Consider the following 18,354-nt stretch of genomic DNA (forward strand, 5'->3'; position numbering starts at 1 on the left):
AACTGAACTTCGGGTTTAAAAAAAAATGCAGCCTGTTTATTTATCAGAAATAAAGGGTTGAATTAGGTAGGAATAGAAGTAGAAAGTGAGAGTGGCCCGGCCCGCGTGGCTCAGTGGCTGAGCATTGACCTATGAACCAGGAGGTCACAGCTTGATTCCCGGTCAGGGCACATGCCTGGGTTGCAGACTCGATCCCCAGTAGGGGCATGCAGGGGGCAGCTGATCAATGATTCTCTCATCATTGAGGTTTCTGTCTCTCTCTCCCTCCCCCTTCCTCTCTGAAATCCTATCTAATAAAAGAGTAATATGCAAATTGACCATCACTCCAACACACAAGATGGCCGCCCCCATGTGGACACAAGATGGCCACCACAAGATGGCCAGCAGGGGAGGGTAGTTGTGGGCGATCAGGCCAACAGGGGAGGGCAGTTGTGGGGGACCCAGGCCAGCAGGGGAGGGCAGTTGTGGGGGACCCAGGCCTGCAGAGGAGGGCAGTTGGGGGGACCCAGGCCTGCAGAGGAGGGCAATTGGGGGGACCAGGCCTGCAGGGGCGGACAGTTGGGGTGGGACCAGGCCTGCAGGGGAGGGCAGTTGGGGGAGACCAGGCCTGTAGGAGAGGGCAGTTGGGGGGGACCAGGCCTGTAGGAGAGGGCAGTTGGGGGGACCAGGCCTGAAGGGGAGGGCAGTTGGGGGGGGACCAGGACTGCAGTGGAGCAGTTAGGCATCGATCAGGCTGTCAGGGGGGTGGTTAGGGGGTGATTAGGCAGGCAGCCAGAAGAGGTTAGGGACAATCAGGCAGGCAGGCTGGCGAGCAGTTGGGAGCCAGCAGTCCTGGATTGTGAGAGGGATGTCCGACTGCCTGTTTAGGTGGGATCAGGCCTAAACGGGCAGTCGGACATCCCTTGAGGGGTCCCAGATTGGAGAGGGTGCAGGCTGGGCTGAGGGACCCCCTTCCCGCACGAATTTCGTGCACCGAGCCTCTAGTCAATAATAAAAATATATTTTTAAAAAAAGAAAGTGAGAGTGGAAGACTGGATTTACTGTGTCTTTTGTTTCTATGCTTGGTTTTGCAGAGGCTATCAGGAATTTCTTCATCTTAATTAACTATCTGGGAAACTGTGGTCTTCCTGCAGCTCTAAAATGACATAAGCTATAACACATAGCCTTTCTCTTTCTTTCCTCACAAATCCCTTCCCTATAATAGAAATTGAGAAATGGATCCTATTTTGTTAAATAAGGCCATATTAACTAGTATGGTAACAATTAGTACTTTCCTTATTATGGTTTGTAATATAAGTATATTTATGATTATAATTAGTATTTATGTGATGAATTCTATTGTTAAACTGATACTTTGTGCTTTGTGTTCAAAAGAGAAACAGTAACTAAAATGACATCAGATATTAATAAGTCAAAACAATAGATTGAGTTGAAAATGTTTCAGTTCACATTTTTTCAAAATCCTCACCTGAGGAAGTGTGTGTTAATCCTCACCCAAGGATATTTTTCCCATTAAATTTTTTTTTTATAGAGTGGAAAAGGGTGGGAGAGAAGGAGAAAGAGAAAAAGACAGAAACATCTCCCGTGAGGTAGACACATCTATTGGTTGCCTCCCACATGCACCTGGACCTGGTTGTGGAATTGAACTCAAGAACCTTTGGTCCATGTGACACTAACCATTGAGCAAACTGCCAGGGCGATTTGTTTTTGTTTGTCTGGTTTTTTTTATTTTTTTATATATTTTACTTTTTTAATTGTTTAAAGTATTACATGCAGTAGTACATATATCTCCTTTTTTTCCATATTGACCTTCTCCCAGCCTCCTCTACCCCCTGTCGCATGCCCTCATCTCACCTCCCCAGTGTCTTATGTCCATTTGTTGTGCTTATATGCATGCATACAAGTCCTTTAGTTTATCTCTTTCCCCCCCTCCCCAACATTCCCCAGCATTCCTGCTGTAATTGGACAGTCTGTTCGGTGCTTTACTGCCTCTGTGTCTATCTTTTTATTCATCAGGCTATAATGTTCTTTATTTTCCATAAATGAGTAAGATCATGTGGTATTTTTTTCATTGCCTGGCTTATTTCACTTAACATAATGCTCTCCAGGTCCATCCATGCTGTTGCAAATGGTAAGAATTCCTTCTTTTTTATGGCAGCATAGTATTCCATTGTGTAGATGTACCATAGTTCTCTAATCCACTCTTCTGCTGACGGGCACCTAGGCTGTTTCCAAATCTTAGCTGTGGTGAATTGTGCTGCTATGAACATAGGGGGCCATATATCCTTTCTTATTGGTGTTTCTAGTTTCTTGGGATATATTCCTAGAAGTGGGATCACTGGGTCAAATGGGAGTTCCATTTTTAGTTTTTTGAGGAAACTCCATACTGTTCTCTACAGTAGCTGCACCAGTCTGCATTCCCACCAGCAGTGCTCGAGGGTTCCTTTTTCTCCACATCCTCGCCAGCACTTGTCGTTTATTGATTTGTTGATGATTGCCATTCTGACAGGTATGAGATGGTACCGCATTGTCGTTTTAATTTGCAACTCTCAGATAATTAGTGACTTTGAGCATGTTTTCATATGTCTCTTGGCCTTCCTTCTGTCTTCTTTCGAAAAGATTCTATTTAGGTCCGTTGCCCATTTTTTTTATTGGATCATTTATCTTCCTTTTATTAAGTTGTATAAGTTCACTGTAGATGTTGGAGATTAAACTTATATCAGTGATAACATTTGCAAATACGTTCTCCCATACAGTGGGCTTTCTTATTGTTTTGTTGATGGTTTCTTTTGCTGTACAAAAGCTTTTTATTTTGATGTAGTCCCATTTGTTTATTTTCTCTTTAGTTTCCATTGCCCTAGGAGCGGTTATCAGTGAAGAAATTGCTTTGGCATATGTCTGAGATTTCTCTGCCTGTAGATTCCTCTAGTATTTTTATGGTTTCCCATCTTATGTTTAAGTCCTTTATTTATTTTGAGTTTATTTTTGTGTATGGTGTAAGTTGATGGTCTAGTTTCATTTTTTTTGCATGTATCTGTCCAATTTTCCCAACACTATTTATTGAAGATACTGTATTGACTCCGTTGTATGTTCATGCCTCCTTTGTCAAATATTAATTGAGCATAATGGTTTGGGTTGATATCTGGGTTCTCTATTCTATTCCATTGATCTATATGTCTGTTCTTGTGCCAGTACCAGGCTGTTTTGAGAACAGTGGCTTTGTAATACAGCTTGAAATCTGGTATTGAGATCCCACCTACTTTGTTCCTCTTTTTCAGGATTGTTGTGGCTACTCGGGGTCTTTTTTTATTCCAGATGAATTTTTGGAGAGTTCTTTCTAGGTCTGTGAAATAAGCCGTTGGTATTTTAATGGGGAATGCATTGAATCTATAGGTTGCTTTGGGTAGTATGGACATTTTAATGATGTTGATTCTACCAATCCATGAACATGGTATGTTCTTCCATCTGTTTATGTCTTCCTCTATCTCTTTTTTCAGTGTCCTGTAGTTTTCCGTGTATAGGTCTTTTACCTCCTTAGTTAAGTTTATTCCTAGATATCTTAATTTTTTTGGTGCGATGGTAAATGGGATTGCTTTTTTAGTCACTCTTTCTGTAAGTTCACTATTGGTGTATAGAAATGCCATAAATTTCTTGGCATTAATTTTGTATCCTGCTACATTGCCAAATTCATTTATTAAGTCTAATAGTTTTTTGATGGAGTCTTTCGGGTTTTTTATGTACAATATCATATCATCTACAAATAAGGACAGCTTTACTTCTTCTTTTCCAATTTGGATGCCTTTTATTTCTTCTTCTTGTTTAATTGCAATGGCTAATACTTCCAGTGCTATGTTGAACAGGAGCGATGAGAGTGGGCATCCCTGTCTTGTTCCTGTTCTTAGTGGAAATGGTTTTAGTTTTTGCCCATTGAGTATGATGTTGGCTGTGGGTTTATCATATATGGCTTTTATTATTTTGAGGTATGTTCCTTCTATTCCCACCTTGTTGAGAGTTTTTATCAAGAAAGGATGTTGGATTTTGTCAAATGCTTTTTCTGCGTCAATTGATAAGACTATGTGATTTTTATCTCTCAGTTTGTTTATGTGATGTATCACGTTTATTGATTTGCGGATATTGTACCATCCTTGCATTCCTGGGATAAATCCTACTTGGTCATGATGTATGATCTTTCTGATGTACTGCTGTATCCGATTTGCTAGAATTTTGTTGAGGATTTTGGCATCTATGTTCATGAGGGATATTGGCCTGTAATTCTCTTTCATTGTGTTGTCTTTATCTGGTTTTGGTATTAGGGTGATGCTGGCTTCATAGAATGAGCTTAAAAGTGTTCCTTCCTCTTGAATTTTTTGGAATAGTCTGAGGAGGATAGGTTTTAGTTCTTCCTTGAATGTTTGGTAAAACTCCCCTGTGAAGCCATCTGGCCCCGGGCTTTTGTTTGCTGGAAGCTTTTTGATGACTGCTTCAATTTCTTCCATAGTTATTGTCCTATTGAGATTTTTAGATTCTTCCTGATTGAGTTTTGGAAGGTTGTATTTTTCTAGGAATATGTCTATTTCCTCTAGGTCAGGCGTCCTCAAACTACGGCCCGTGGGCCACATGCGGCCGCCGAGGACATTTATCCGGCCTGCCGGGTGCCGCTGCCTGTCCTGCTTAGCAGCCGACTCATCCCGGGCCCGCAGTGCACATAGGAATTTGTCCATAGATTTTTTTTTAAACTATAGTTCGGCCCTCCAGCGGTCTGAGGGACAGTGAACTGGCCCCCTGTTTAAAAAGTTTGAGGACTCCTGCTCTAGGTTTTTCAGTTTGTTGGAATAGAGTTGTTCATAGTATTTTTTAACAATCCTTTGTATTTCTGTGGGGTCTGTTGTTTCTCCTTTTTCATTTCTGATTTTGTTTATTTGGGTCCTCTCTTTTTGCTTCTTGGTGAGCCTGGCTAGAGGTTCATCAATCTTGTTTATCCTTTCAAAGAACCAGCTCTTGGTTTTGTTGATCTTTTGTATTGTTTTGTTGGTCTCTATGTCCTTTATCTCCACTCTGATCTTTATTATTTCCTTCCTTCTGCTTACACTGGGCTTTTCTTGTTGCTCTCTTTCTAACTCTTTGAGTTGTAGGGTTAGGTAATTTATTACCATTGTTTCTTGTGGGTTTTTTTGTAGTAGGCTTGTAGAGCTATGAACTTCCCTCTCAAGACTGCTTTCGCTGTGTCCCATAGATTTTGGATTGTTGTGTTTTCATTTTCTTTTTTTGCCATGACGTTTTTTATTATTTGATCTCCCTGGTAACCCAGTCATTGTTTAATAGCATGCTGTTTAGGCTCCATGTGTTTGATTTTTTTTTTGGATTGTTTTTATTGTAGTTAATTTCCAGTTTTATGCCACTGTGATGCTTGATATGATTTCTATCTTCTTGAATTTGAAGAGACTTTTCCTGTGACCCAATATATGGTCTGTCTTTGAAAATGACCCATTGCACTTGAGAAGAATGTATATTCTGTGGCTTTGGGGTGAAATGTTCTGAAGATGTCAATTAATTCCATCTGGTCTAGTGTGTCATTTAGGATTGATGTTTCTTTGCTGATTTTTTGTTTAGAGGATTTGTCCAATGGTGATAGTGGGGGTATTAAAGTCTCCTGCTATGATTGTATTGCTGTCAATCTCTCCCTTGATATCCTCCAGGAGTTTTTTTATGTATTTGGGTACTCCTGTATTGGGTGTGTATATGTTTACCAGAGTTTCTTGTTCTTGTTGGATTGCTCCCTTTAGTATTATGAAGTGGCCTTCCTTATCTCTTGTTATGTCCTTCACTTTGAGATCTAATTTGTCAGATATAAGTATTGCTACCCCAGCTTTGTTTTCATTTCCATTTGCCTGAAAACCTTTTTCCATCCCTTCACCCTCAGTCTGTGTGCATCTTTTTTTCTGAGGTGGGTTTCTTGTAGACAGCAGATATATGGTTCTTGTTTTCTTATCCAATCCGTTACCCTATGTCTTTTGATTGGGGCATTTAATCCATTTACATTTAAAGTTATTATTGATAGGTACTTGTTTGTTGCCATTTTTATTCTTTACCCCTGCGTTCCTTCTTCACTTCCTGTTTCTTTTTTTTACAGCAGACCCTTTAGCATTTCTTGCATTGCTGGTTTGGTGGTAATAAACTCCCTTAGTCCTTTTTTTGCCTGTGAAGTTCCCGATTTCACCTTCAATTTTGATTGATAGCCTTGCTGTGTATAGTATTCTTGGATTCAGACCCTTCCTTTGCATGACTTTGTATATTTCATTCCATTTCCTTCTGGCCTGATGTGTTTCTGTTGAGAAATCAGTCGCTAGTCTGATGGGGGATCCTTTGTAGGTAACTTTCTGTCTCTCTCTGGCCGCTTTTAAGATTCTTACTTTATCATTGGTGTTTGCCAATTTAATTATAATGTGCCTTGGTGTTGGTCTTTTGGGGTTCATTTTGCTTGGGACTCTGTGAGCTTCTTGGATTTGTGTGGGTTTTTTCTTCCCTATATCAGGGAAATTTTCTGTCATTATTTCTTCAAACAGGTTTTCTATTCCTTTCTCAGTTTCTTTTTCTTCTGGAACCCCTATTATGCGGATGTTGTTTTGTTTCATGTTGTCCCAAAGTTCCCTTTGGCTCTCCTCCTCTTTTTAATTTTTTTTTTCTAGAAGCTGCTCTACTTGGGTATTTTTTCCTACTTTGTCTTCTAGCTCACTGATGTGGTCCTCTGCTTCTTCTAGTCTACTCTTGATGCTTTCTATTGCGTTCTTTATAGCACCGATGTCCTTTTTCATTTCTTCTTGATTCTTCATTTCCTCATGGTTCTTACACACATTGTTGAATTTGTGTTCTATTCTTTTCATTCACCTTATGACAATTTCTCTGAATTCTTTCTCTGACAGGTTGCTTGCCTCCATTTCGTTTACTTCCTTTTCTGGTGATGCCTGCTTTTCTTTCATATGCAGACTGTTTCTTTGTCTCCCCATGATCTCTCTTCTCCAGGTGTCTGGTTATGTAGTTCTCTCTCTCCTGCATTGATTTAAAGGCACAAAATACAACACAACCATGTACAAGGCACAAGGCACTGAACAGAAATATATTCGCGATATTAATAACCCCAAATTAAGGTGACCACCAGAGAAAGGCTAATTAGAGGATAGGAGAGAAAAAAAAAAGGAGTGCAAAAATGAAATTGGGAAAAGGAAAAAGAAATTAAGAGAGAAAAGAAAGAGAATAAGAAAGAAGAGGGCAAAAAAACTATATATATGGGGAGAAAACTCCAATAGAACAGCCACTAATCCCAACAAATGCCAGCAACAAGTACCTGAAGATGAATGCAAACTACAAACAACAATATCAAGCGAGGCGAGGGAAAACAGAAGCAAAAAACAAACAAAAACAAAAAGAAAAAGCAAAACAATCTCACAAACAAGCATAAAAAATTGATATAATCAACAATTAAGCAAACAACAACAAAAGGACAGAGAGAAAAAATTTTTTTGGATAGTGAAGAAAGAGAAGAGAGAGGTGTGTATATGGACTTGGAGCAGGGGATTGGAAATTAGATATATAAGTAGGGTGACATTTTAACAGGGGTAAAAAGAAGGAATAGGGAAAATCTAAAGCAGGAATAGGGTAAGAGAAACAGGACAACAAAAGGGGAAAAGTGAGGTAGAGAGTGATGGCATAAAGGTAAAGTTGAGATAGAGTAAAATGATGCTAAAGAAAAGATGAAAATAGAATGTAGAACACTAATCCCAAAGTAAAATAAAATGACACTTTTTTTTAAAAAAAGGTAAAATAGTAGTAGTAATAATACTGATTGAAAATAAAATTGTAATAATTGAAAAGGTAAAATCAACTGAGGAAAAAAGAAAAAAATTAGTTTCTTAAGTAAAAGATGAAAAAAATAAAAATAAAAATGTGCAGTAGTGAAGGTCATTCACTTCCTCTACTCTTCTGTTTGGCACGCCTGTTTCCTAGTCAGGACAGTATTGGAGTTCCCTGCATTCCACTGCTCCTCAGTGTTGTAAGCCAGTCCTGATTTTTAAGCAGGCAGTGTGTCTTACTCTCTTGTATTCCTTTATTTGTGTTTACACAAGAGTCAATTAGTGATTCAACCCCTGAGTGGCAGTGTTTCTGGATTGACCTCCGGGTGTATAGGTCCTCTCTAGCCAGTGCTTACATCCTGCTTTCCCTGTGGCATTCAATACCGGTTTGTGGGAGTGGGTTGCCTCAGAGCTGGTTCTCTGATGGTTATTCCCTGCTCTGATCCCCAGGTTCCAGAAAAACAACTTTCCCCAGTAGTCTCTTAGGGTGTCCCCAATTGTGTGATCCTATGTATTGGGCTTAGTAATCAGAAGCAAGGATTTAAAGAGGAAAAAGAAAAAAAAAAGAGCCAGAGTAAGTGTGTGAACTCCGGGGCTGCACACAAGTCTGTGCAGTCTTTTTTTTCCCCCTTGGGTCTAAGCAGCTGGCACACTGTTAAAATTTTTAGGCTGTCCTTTTGCATCCAGATCAAAATGGGTTGCTTTTAGAGTTCCCTTCTGTTAGCAGCTCTGAGGACCCCCTTCCACATTCACAGATCACGCCAGCCCCAACGGCTGCGGATTTTTCTAGGCACAGACTTCCCCAGGTTCTCCAGCTCCCGCCGTGCACGCGTTTCTCTCTCCTGCCGGTACCACAAACCTCACCTTATCCCAGGAGAAATCTGACCTTTCTGTGAGGGAGTGTAGAGCTCCTCTGAATCCGCGTGCTTGCGCCATTTGGGGACCGGTGTTCTGGGGTTCGCAGCTGTTCAGTGGGTGCCGTAGTTGTAGATACCCCGGGCTTTTCAGGATGTTTTCGATAACATCCACTTTCCCCCTTCAAGATGGAGTGGTCTCCGCGTTTGAGCCGGTCGCTCCAGGAGGGAGCCCAGCAGGACTGGGCAGCCCCCGTCCAGCAGTCCCCCACAGTCTCCTGGAGTATACCTGTCCCTCAACTCACCAACAAACACTCCCCATGCGACCACACACTCTCCCTTTGTTTTCTCACTCACACACTATCTTGCAGTCTGCCTTCCTGTCGGCAGCCATCTTCCACCTCTTTCTATTGATTTTTTTAGAGAGAGAAAAGCATTTATGTGAGAGAGAAACATCTATCAGTTGGTTGTCTCTAGTTAAGGCCCAGACCGGGAGTCAAACCTGCAACCTTTTGGTATATGGACAATGCTCCAACCAACCAAGCCATTTTCATATTTTTATCATTAATATGTTAATTAAATGACTGTATGTGGGTCACTTTTTGTTTTACTTATTTGAACTCATATATTATTCTACATTAGCCTACTAGTGTGGAAAGTACCGTGAGGGAAAACATGACTTTAAGTTTTTTGGTTTGTTTTGTTTTTGCATAGAAAATATGGTATAATGTACTGTTGTATAAAGTGGTTTTTATATTTCTACTAGAGGCCCAGTGCACGAAATTCGTGCACGGGGGCGGGGGGGTCCCTCAGCTCAGCCTGCACCCTCTCCAATCTGGGATCCCTCTCAAAATCCAGGACTCCTGGTTCCCAATTGCTCGCCTGCCTGCCTTCCTGATTGCCCCTAACCACTTCTGCCTGCCAGCCTGATCACCCCCTAACCACTCCCCTGCCAGCCTGATTGATGCCTAACTACTCCCCTGCCAGCCTGTTTCCCCCTAACTGCCCTCTCCTGCAGGCCTGGTCCTCCCCAACTGCTCTCCCCTGCAGGCCTGGGTCCCTCCCAACTGCCTTTCCCTGCAGGCCTGGTCGCCCCCAACTTCCCTCCTCTGCCAGCTTGGTCACCCCTAACTGCCCTCCCCTGCACGCTTGATCGCCCCCAACTGCCCTCCCTTGCAGGCCTGGTCCCTCCCAACTGCCCTTCCTTGCTGGCCATCTTGTGGTGGCTATCTTGTGTCCACATGGGGGCAGGATCTTTGACCACATGGGGGCAGCCATCTTATGTGTTGGAGTGATGGTCAATCTGCATATTACTCTTTTATTAGATAGGATAGAGGCCTGGTGCATGGGTGGGGGCCAGCTGGTTTGCCTTGAAGGGTGTCCCAGATCAGGGTGGGGGTTCCCTTGGGGCATGGGGCAGCCTGGGTGAGGGGCCTGTGGTGGTTTGCAGGCCGGCCACACCCCCTGGCGTCCCAAGCGGAGGCCCTGGTATCTGGGGTTTATTTATCTTCTACAATTGAAACTTTGTAGCCTGGAGCGGAGCCAATCCTTCTGCTAGCTCCGTGGCGGCAGCCATTTCTGTTGGGATTTATGTATCTTCTATAATTGAAACTTTGTAGCCTTAAGCGAGGCCTTGGCTGGCCAGGGTGTGCGGAAAGCTTGGCTTCCTCCATCGCCGGGGGCAACCCTAGCCTCCTGCTCTTTCCAGCTCCGTGGCTGCCACCATTTCTTTTTGGGTTTGTGTATCTTCTATCATTGAAACTTTGTAGCCTTGAGTGGAGGCCTAGGCTGGCAAGGGCAGGTGGAAAGCTTGGCTTCCTCCATTGCCGGGGAAACCCAAACCTCCCTCCTGCTCTCTCTGGCTGTAGCCATCTTGGTTGGGTTTATTTGCATATTCGCTCCTGATTTGCTTGTGGGCGTGGCTTGTGGTCATGGCTTGTCGGTGTAGCAGAGTGATGGTTAATTTGCATATTACTCTTTTATTAGATAGGATATCTAAAAGTGTGTATTAGTTTTAAAAGCTTCAAGCTACAGAATCTGTACTTAATAAGATTATTCTAAAACAGGCATTGGAAATTCCTTGTTCTAAGTTTATTCAAAATGATTTTCAGATTACAGTTTATTATGGTGGATTGCAGAGATGCTACTAGAACTTAACGTTAACACAGCTCAGGTTTGAGGTCAGGAACTGAATACTATGGTATCATTGGTAATCCCAAGTTATGAATATGATACTCTAAGACTGATTTCCTTAGTGCTGCAGGCTTATGTTTATTTCATTGAAAAAATGTTTATTTTTTTAAATATGGTTTTATTGATTTCTGAGAGAGGAAGGGGAGAGGCAGAGAGAGATAGAAACATCAATGAGAGAGAATCATTGATCAGCTGCCTCTTGCACGCCCCCTACTGGGGATCGAGCCCTCAACCTGGGCATATGTCCTTAACCGGAATCTAACCTGGGACCCTTCAGTCTGCAGGCCGCTCTATCCACTGAGCCAAACCAGCTAGGGCAACAGTTGTTTTTTTAATTAACAAAAAAATTAAACAGGCCTTAGTGCCTGATACAAAGACAGAGGCCATGGTTATCTCTCACCTAGATTATACCAACAGCCTTCTAACTGGTGTCCCTGTTTCCCCCCTTGATCTCTTATTGTCTAATCTCAACATAGCAGCCATCATGACAATGCTCTGCTCAAAAGTCTGCAGTAGCTCCCCATTTAATTCACAATAACAGTCACATTTCTTACAGTGGCCTCTTGGCTTCTGTTTGCGCTGGCCCCATTACCTACTCTCTCACTTCTGCTTGCTTTCTCTGCTCCAGCCACACTAGCCTCCTTGCCAGTCCTATTTCCTCATTAAGTACTTTGTTGTATTTGATCCCCTTGCCTGGTATATGTTCTTCCCTTGGATATCTATCTGCTTAGCTAATTTTCTTTCCTCCAACTAGTCTTGCTTCAAGTCTCAGCTTCTCAGTAAATCCTGAATTTACTGTCTTTGCTTTTTTCCTTTTTTTATTGATTTCAGAGAGGAAGGGAGAAGGAGAGAGAGAGAGGGAAACATCAATGATGAGAGAGACTCATTGGCTGCCTTCTGCATACCCCACTGGGGATTGAGCCTGCAATCCGGGCATGTGCCCTCACAGGGAATTGAACCATGACCTCCTGGTTCATAAGTCTATGCTCAACCACTGAGCCACACATAGTAGTCTTTTATTTACTACTTTAACCTGCCCCACACATACTCCTAAATATTTGATCCTTTTTCTATTACCATTTTAATTATGATAGGCTTGATTTTGCTCTGAGATGACTTACCCCCCCAATCTTAGCTCTTCTCATTTTTGCTACATATTCATTATGGGTTAGTTTTGTTCTACTTAGAACCTCAAAAACACAGGCTGATGGAAGGTCTCCCATCTTGTGATGCATCTCCTCATTCCTAGTTGTGATGCATGTGGCTTCCAGGGTCACATCTGTAGGGAAGAGAGTTCATAGACTGATTGAAAGTGGCATAAGTCACATTTTCCCAGTTCACTGGCCAAAACCAGTCACTTGGTCCCCAATCTAGCTGCAGGTAAACCTGAAAATGTAGGAGGAACACAAGGAATATTTGCTGAATGTTTAATGTTTCTTCAATACCTGTTCTCTTATTTCTCCATAGTACTTACCACATTTGTAAAATTTATATTTTCACATATTACTCATCCTATCTAATAAAGAGGGAATATGCAAATTGACCATCACACTGTCACAAAGATGGTGGCGCCTATAGCCAGAAGATGGCAGTGCCTAGTCTCCTTAGCCCTGCTGGAGTCCCCCAGTCCTTTCAGCCCCGCTGTGTGTGTGTGGGGGGGGGGGGGAGGCGCAGGTGTGCGGTGTGGCTAGACCCGCCCTCAGCCCCCCAGCCGCCCAGGGCCAGCCCGAGGTGCAGGCAAGCCTTGGATGTTGGCTGCCCAGCCACCTAGGGCCAGCCTGAGGTGCAGGCAAGCCTCAGATTTCGGCTGCCCAGCTGCCCAGGGAGGGCTCGAGATGCAGGCAATCCTTGGATGTCAGCTGCCCAACTGCCCAAGGCTGCTCAAGGCTCAGGTAACCAGGGCCGGCCGAGGCTTGCGCTGCTGGCAGTGGCAGCAGCAGAGGTGTGATGGGGGCATCGCCTTCCCCTGATTGCTGGGTCGCCTCCTGCCTCTGAGGGCTATTGGACTGTGAGAGGGGGCAGGTCGGGCTGAGAGATCCTCCCCTCCAGTGCATGAATTTTCATGCACTGGGCCCCTAGTATATTTATATAGTACATATTTTATGTTTACTATGTAGTGCCTCTCTCCAGCAAGAATGTAAGCTTATTCTCCTAGACACTACCTACCATGCCTTGGACACGGCCTTTGCTCATGGTGTTCCTGATGTTTCTAATGCCCTCCACCTTTTTTGCCCTGTATTCACTCCTTTCTCTCTAAAGACTAAATCCTACTTATCTTTCAGGGCAACTTGAATCTTATTTAATCTGGGAGTCTTTGTTAACATCTTTAAACCAAGTTAAATGCCCATTCTGTAGAATCCCTCTGGGCTTTTAGTATATTCCTATTATAGCACTTATCTCATTATATGGTTACATTCTTTTTGCCCATTAAGCACATTCTTCATGCATATGGGAAAATGGATGGAAAAATAAATAGAGCTTGAAAAAGAAACTATGAGTATCTAAACAAGAGCAGTGTAAATAGGATGGAGAAGTGATGACAGAATCAAGAAATATTTAGAAGGTAAAGTCAGCAAGATTTGGTTATTGGTTGCAATGGAGGGATAAGGAAGAAGTAAAAGATAATTCATGTTTATCATTTAAATTATTATGTGTATTAAATGTTTCCAAATGAAATAGCGAATATGAAAGTAGGAACAAGTTTGGCTGGCAGGAGGATGATTTTGGCTTGAGGTATTGTGGGTTTAGCTCCATGGAAATCTCAAGGTAGAGTATGTGCAGGAGGTGGCTGTCTGGTTTTTAAACCCAGGGAAATGGATAGGTCTTCAGCATGCTAAGTAGAAGTTAAAAAGTAAAAGGTGAAGCTGCAAATAACTAGTAAGGGCTGAATTCTTACTAGTACTTATACCAATGTTTAAGAAACAAGAAGAAGATGTGCTCTTGTGTGGGAAACAAACAAAAGAAAATAGATGGTTAAAAGGGAACCAGGAGTATGATGCTGTATAAAGAAGTGGTTGGCCATGTCACATGCAAAGAACTATATACTAAATCTTTACCATTCTTCTTACAACCCTCCTTAACTCGCTTATTTTAAACACCACTTTTTATTGAACCACCTTGGCTTCAAATTCTTGAGAATTAGAAACTTACCCCTATCCCCCCTTTCTTTCTCCCCTCTAATGCCAGGAGAGTCAAAGCCAACTCATAAACTGGGCCATTGATACCAAGTCTTGTCTACATTTTGTTTATTCCTTTTTATAGCCTACTGCTCCCAGTAGCCCATCAAACTTTTTTTCAATAAAGTTACCACTTGAAATTTTAGTGGTGGGGCAGAAGTGGAAAACATATTACAAGGTGATGAATATTGAATACAAAACGGGGAAATGTCAATAGAAATTGTAGATAGCAGTTACTAATGGGAGTGAGAGGGAGATAATGCTTAGTCTTCGTCCCCAGAGAAGTGAAGACCCTTACATGGGCCAGATTCAGGAATTATTCCAGAGGTGCTTTTATTTGTAGCCATATTAAAAGTATGCCCCTACCTGTTTTTCTTCTTCTTAGCTTGCTGGTGATTGAATCTTTACTGTAAAAGCAAAAATGAGTCAGTTCCACAGTGAAGAGTAAGGAAACCTAAGATTTCATCACTTGTTCATTTCATGCAAAAATATTTCTTGAGTGTCTGCTGTGTGTCATGTTAAAGGTTAATGCTGGGAATACATTGGGGAATAAAAACACATAGTTCTTGTTTTCATAGAACTTACAGTATAGTGATTGTTTTTAATTTGCTTGTTTATATTTAGCCTAATTTATTTCATTTTACTTTTTTCCCCCTTTAGTATCCTCTTATATATGGACTGATTCTTATTCCCTGCTGGTGTTCCCTAGTTTGCCTAAGTAGAATTTACATGGGAATGCACTCCATTCTGGTAAGAAAAATGTTGTATTTATAGTGCTTTATTTTTTCTGAAATTGACAGGCAATTTAATAATTTTTAATCATTTGTAAACTTACGTGAAACTTCAATGAGAAAATGTTGTTATTGTAAATCTGGTTTTTGCAAAAATATCAGCATGATTTTGTGAAGTTTTAATGTAGTAATCATGTACTTCATAAAAACAATTCCCAGCAACCACAATAACCAGGTGTTATACTCAGGATAACATTTCTCCCTTCTTCCCGTCTCAGTTTTATTTATTTATTTTTCTCATTCTCTTTTATGCCTCTCCTGACTCTGAGTCAAAACCAACAGTGTGAATACAGAAACCAAGGAGAGCTCTACTTGTTAGTGACTAGAAACTTAAATGCACTTAAACTATTGTGGTGCAACTTGTATTTACATATTAAACTCTAGTGTCTTCTCTTTCCTAGCAGTACTTCAGGGCTCACAGCAGATATTTTATTGTGAGAATGCAATTCAGTTTCAAAAACAGCAACACAGAGACCATGTACTCTTTTTAGTCACATGTGCTCACTTCCTCCCTGAACCTATTGACATTCCCTTAGTCATCTCTCAACCAAATTACTGCAACAGCTTCTTAATTAGTTCTCTTTCAGGTCTGACAGGTTTCCATGCAGTGTTCAGTCTCTTGTAGTATACCTCCCAAGACAGAAATATGAGGCCATACTGAATGACTTTACATTTCCTCAAATGCAAAGGGTGTTTCTTACTTCCATACTTACAGGATTGCTATAACCTATGTATGAAATGCCCTTTATCTTTCTTAGACTAGCCTAGCTAATCTACCTATTGTTCAAGATTCACAAAAATGCTCTTATCTCCTAAAGGTCTCATTACTTTTCCCATCTTCCTTTCTTAAGACCCTTCTCTCAGAGCCTTTTGAATATAATTCTGGCATTGCACTTACCCTAAACTGCAAATGCTTTTCTCTTTATCTGTAACCCCCACCAGACAATAAGCAACAGGAAAAAATAAACTGTTTTCTCTCTCTATCCTTGCATCTAGTGTGGTGTCTCTTAGGACATTCTGTGAACCTGTTATATATTATATCATAATGAAAGATCAGAAGAAAAGGTGGAGATATATGAACTAATTCACAGAATCAAAAAATTTCTAGTGAATTATATTTAATTTTTCTTGTCCTTAACATTTACTTTTAGAATTTTCCTATTTGACTTTTTATAATTATATTAATACAGATTGTGAATTTATATACAATCCTATTTAATATCAATCAATTTTATAATGAGACTAAGTATCACAGTCTTATATCAACCATAATATTTGTCACAAGAAAATATTATTATCTATATCTGTGCCTTGTTAGAGTTATTTCCTTCTACTACCAAAATTTAGCAATATCACTCCTAAAAAACTTTGAAATGGTTATGTATCTTTGAGTGAAAAAATGAATCCTTGAGATTTCCTGAAGGAAAATGTATCCTATATAATCCTATATAATAAAAGGGTAATATGCAAATTGACAATAACGGCAGAACCACTGGTCGCTATGATGCACACTGACCACCAAGGGGCAGACGCTCAACGCAGGAGCTTCCCCCGGTGGTCAGTGCACTCCCACAGGGGGAGCTCCACTCAGCCACAAGCCGGGCTGACAGCTGAGTGCAGCGGCAGTGGGCTGGGGTCTTTCCCACCTCGTCGGCCGTGTTAAGGATGTCTGACTGCCGGCTTTAGTCCTGCTCCCCATGGGGGGCGGGCCTAAGCTGGCAGGTAGACACCCCCCAAAGGCTCTTGGGCTGCCAGAGGGATGTCTACCTGCCAGCTTAGGCTCAATCTCCCAGGGAGCAGGCCTAAGCCAGCAGGTGTACATCCCCCGAGGGTTTCCAGACTGCGAGAGGGCGTAGGCGGGGCTGAGGAACCCCTACCCAGCCCAGTGCATGAATTTTCGTGCACCGGGCCTCTATTTAGATAATATTATCTATACCTAGGTTCATTATTATCATACAATGAGTAATATGAATCTGATTATATTGAATGTGTAATCTCAAAGATGCTGCTCTTTTTTAAAAATATATATATTTTTATTGATTTCAGAAAGAAAGGGAGAGGGAGGTAGAGATAGAAACATCAATGATGAGAATCATTGATCAGCTGCCTCCTGCATGCCCCCTACTGGGGATCAAGCCCACAACCTGGGCATGTGCCCTGACTGGGAATTAAACTGTGACCTCCTAGTTCATGGGTCAATGCTTAACCACTGAGCAACACCCTAGTTCATTTTTTATATACCAGATAATGTCTATTCATGAACAGCTGAAATAAAAACAATACTGATGTATTATTTTTCAAATGATGACTACTATAATCTTAGTACTTTTAAGTATTTAAGAATTGTCTCATGTATATTACAAGTTTTTGCTTTTCCTTTAAAAGTAAAATCACAGATAACTTGTAAATATTGTGAATTATGATTGTTATAACCACAATTATTTCATTTGATAATTGGTAATTAACCCTTTTTCTTTTAGCATTTGGGCCTAATTTTCCCCACAGTTTTGTGTTTTTTTTTGGTTTTTTTTTGTGGTTTTTTTTTTGGTAGATATATATATATATATATATATATATATATATATATATATATATTTTTTTTTTTTTTTTAGCCAAATTTTTTTTTTTAATATATAGAGAGGAAAGGGGAGAGATAGAGAGCTAGAAACATCGATGAGAGAGAAACATCAATCAGCTGCCTCCTGCACACCTCCCACTGGGGATGTGCCCGCAACCAAGGTACATGCCCTTGACTGGAATCGAACCCGGGACCCTTCAGTCCGCAGGCTGACGCTCTATCCACTGAGCCAAACTGGTTTCGGCTGTTTTTTTGTATATTTTAATGTTTTGGTAATTAACTGCATTTTGAACTATTTTCTTTTTTTTTTTAATCCTCACCTGAGAATATTTTTCCATTGATTTTTTTAGAGAGAGTGGAAGAGAGAGGGAAAGATAGAGAAATATTGATGTGAGAGAAATACATCGATTGGTTACCTCCTGCACAAGGAGGTGTGTGCCCTTAACCAGAATCGAACCCAGGACCCTTTGGTCCACAGGCCGACACTCTATCCACTGAGCCAAACTGGCTATGGCTGGACTATTTTCTTAATCATAGTTTGTATCTTCACTGTTTATTGTGAAATTAGTATGGAATTATAGGCAGAGTGTGCCCTAGAGGTTGCTCATAGGTGCTTAGATACCATATTATCTAAGCTGATATCTTCATTAACATTAAGAGGAGAGTTCAGATGTGTTCTAAATAATTTATAATGAAAACTTCAGTATTTCCTATATGCTTTGTTATTGTTACAACACAAAGAACAACAGCTTCATTTATTTTTAATATCCACCTACTTCCCTAAATTGATTTTCTTTATCCCCATCTTTTCTTTATTTGTTACCAAACCTAGCTCTCAAATTTAATTTCTTAAAACACAAGCCATTTTCAAGTTACTAGACCGAGTACTTGTCAGTTACTTTTGTTATAGAGAAA

General features: G+C 41.1%; 1 protein-coding gene across 2 annotated transcripts in view; it reads left to right on the forward strand.

Moving 5' to 3' along the window:
- The window catches only part of SGPP1 (sphingosine-1-phosphate phosphatase 1), a 54,590-nt gene that overhangs the window by 25,088 nt on the left and 11,148 nt on the right, over nt 1-18,354 (forward strand). Inside the window, exon 2 of one of the 2 annotated variants that reach the window (XM_080651389.1) lies at nt 14,731-14,820. The exons of the other annotated variant lie outside the window; for it this stretch is intronic. Coding sequence (XP_080507515.1) covers nt 14,731-14,820 — 90 coding nt within the window. The remainder of the gene's footprint in view (nt 1-14,730; nt 14,821-18,354) is intronic. 2 annotated transcript variants of the gene reach the window in all.

The sequence above is a fragment of the Plecotus auritus genome (assembly GCF_963455305.1).
Source record: "Plecotus auritus genome assembly, chromosome: 1".
Classification (NCBI taxonomy): Eukaryota; Metazoa; Chordata; class Mammalia; order Chiroptera; family Vespertilionidae; genus Plecotus; species Plecotus auritus.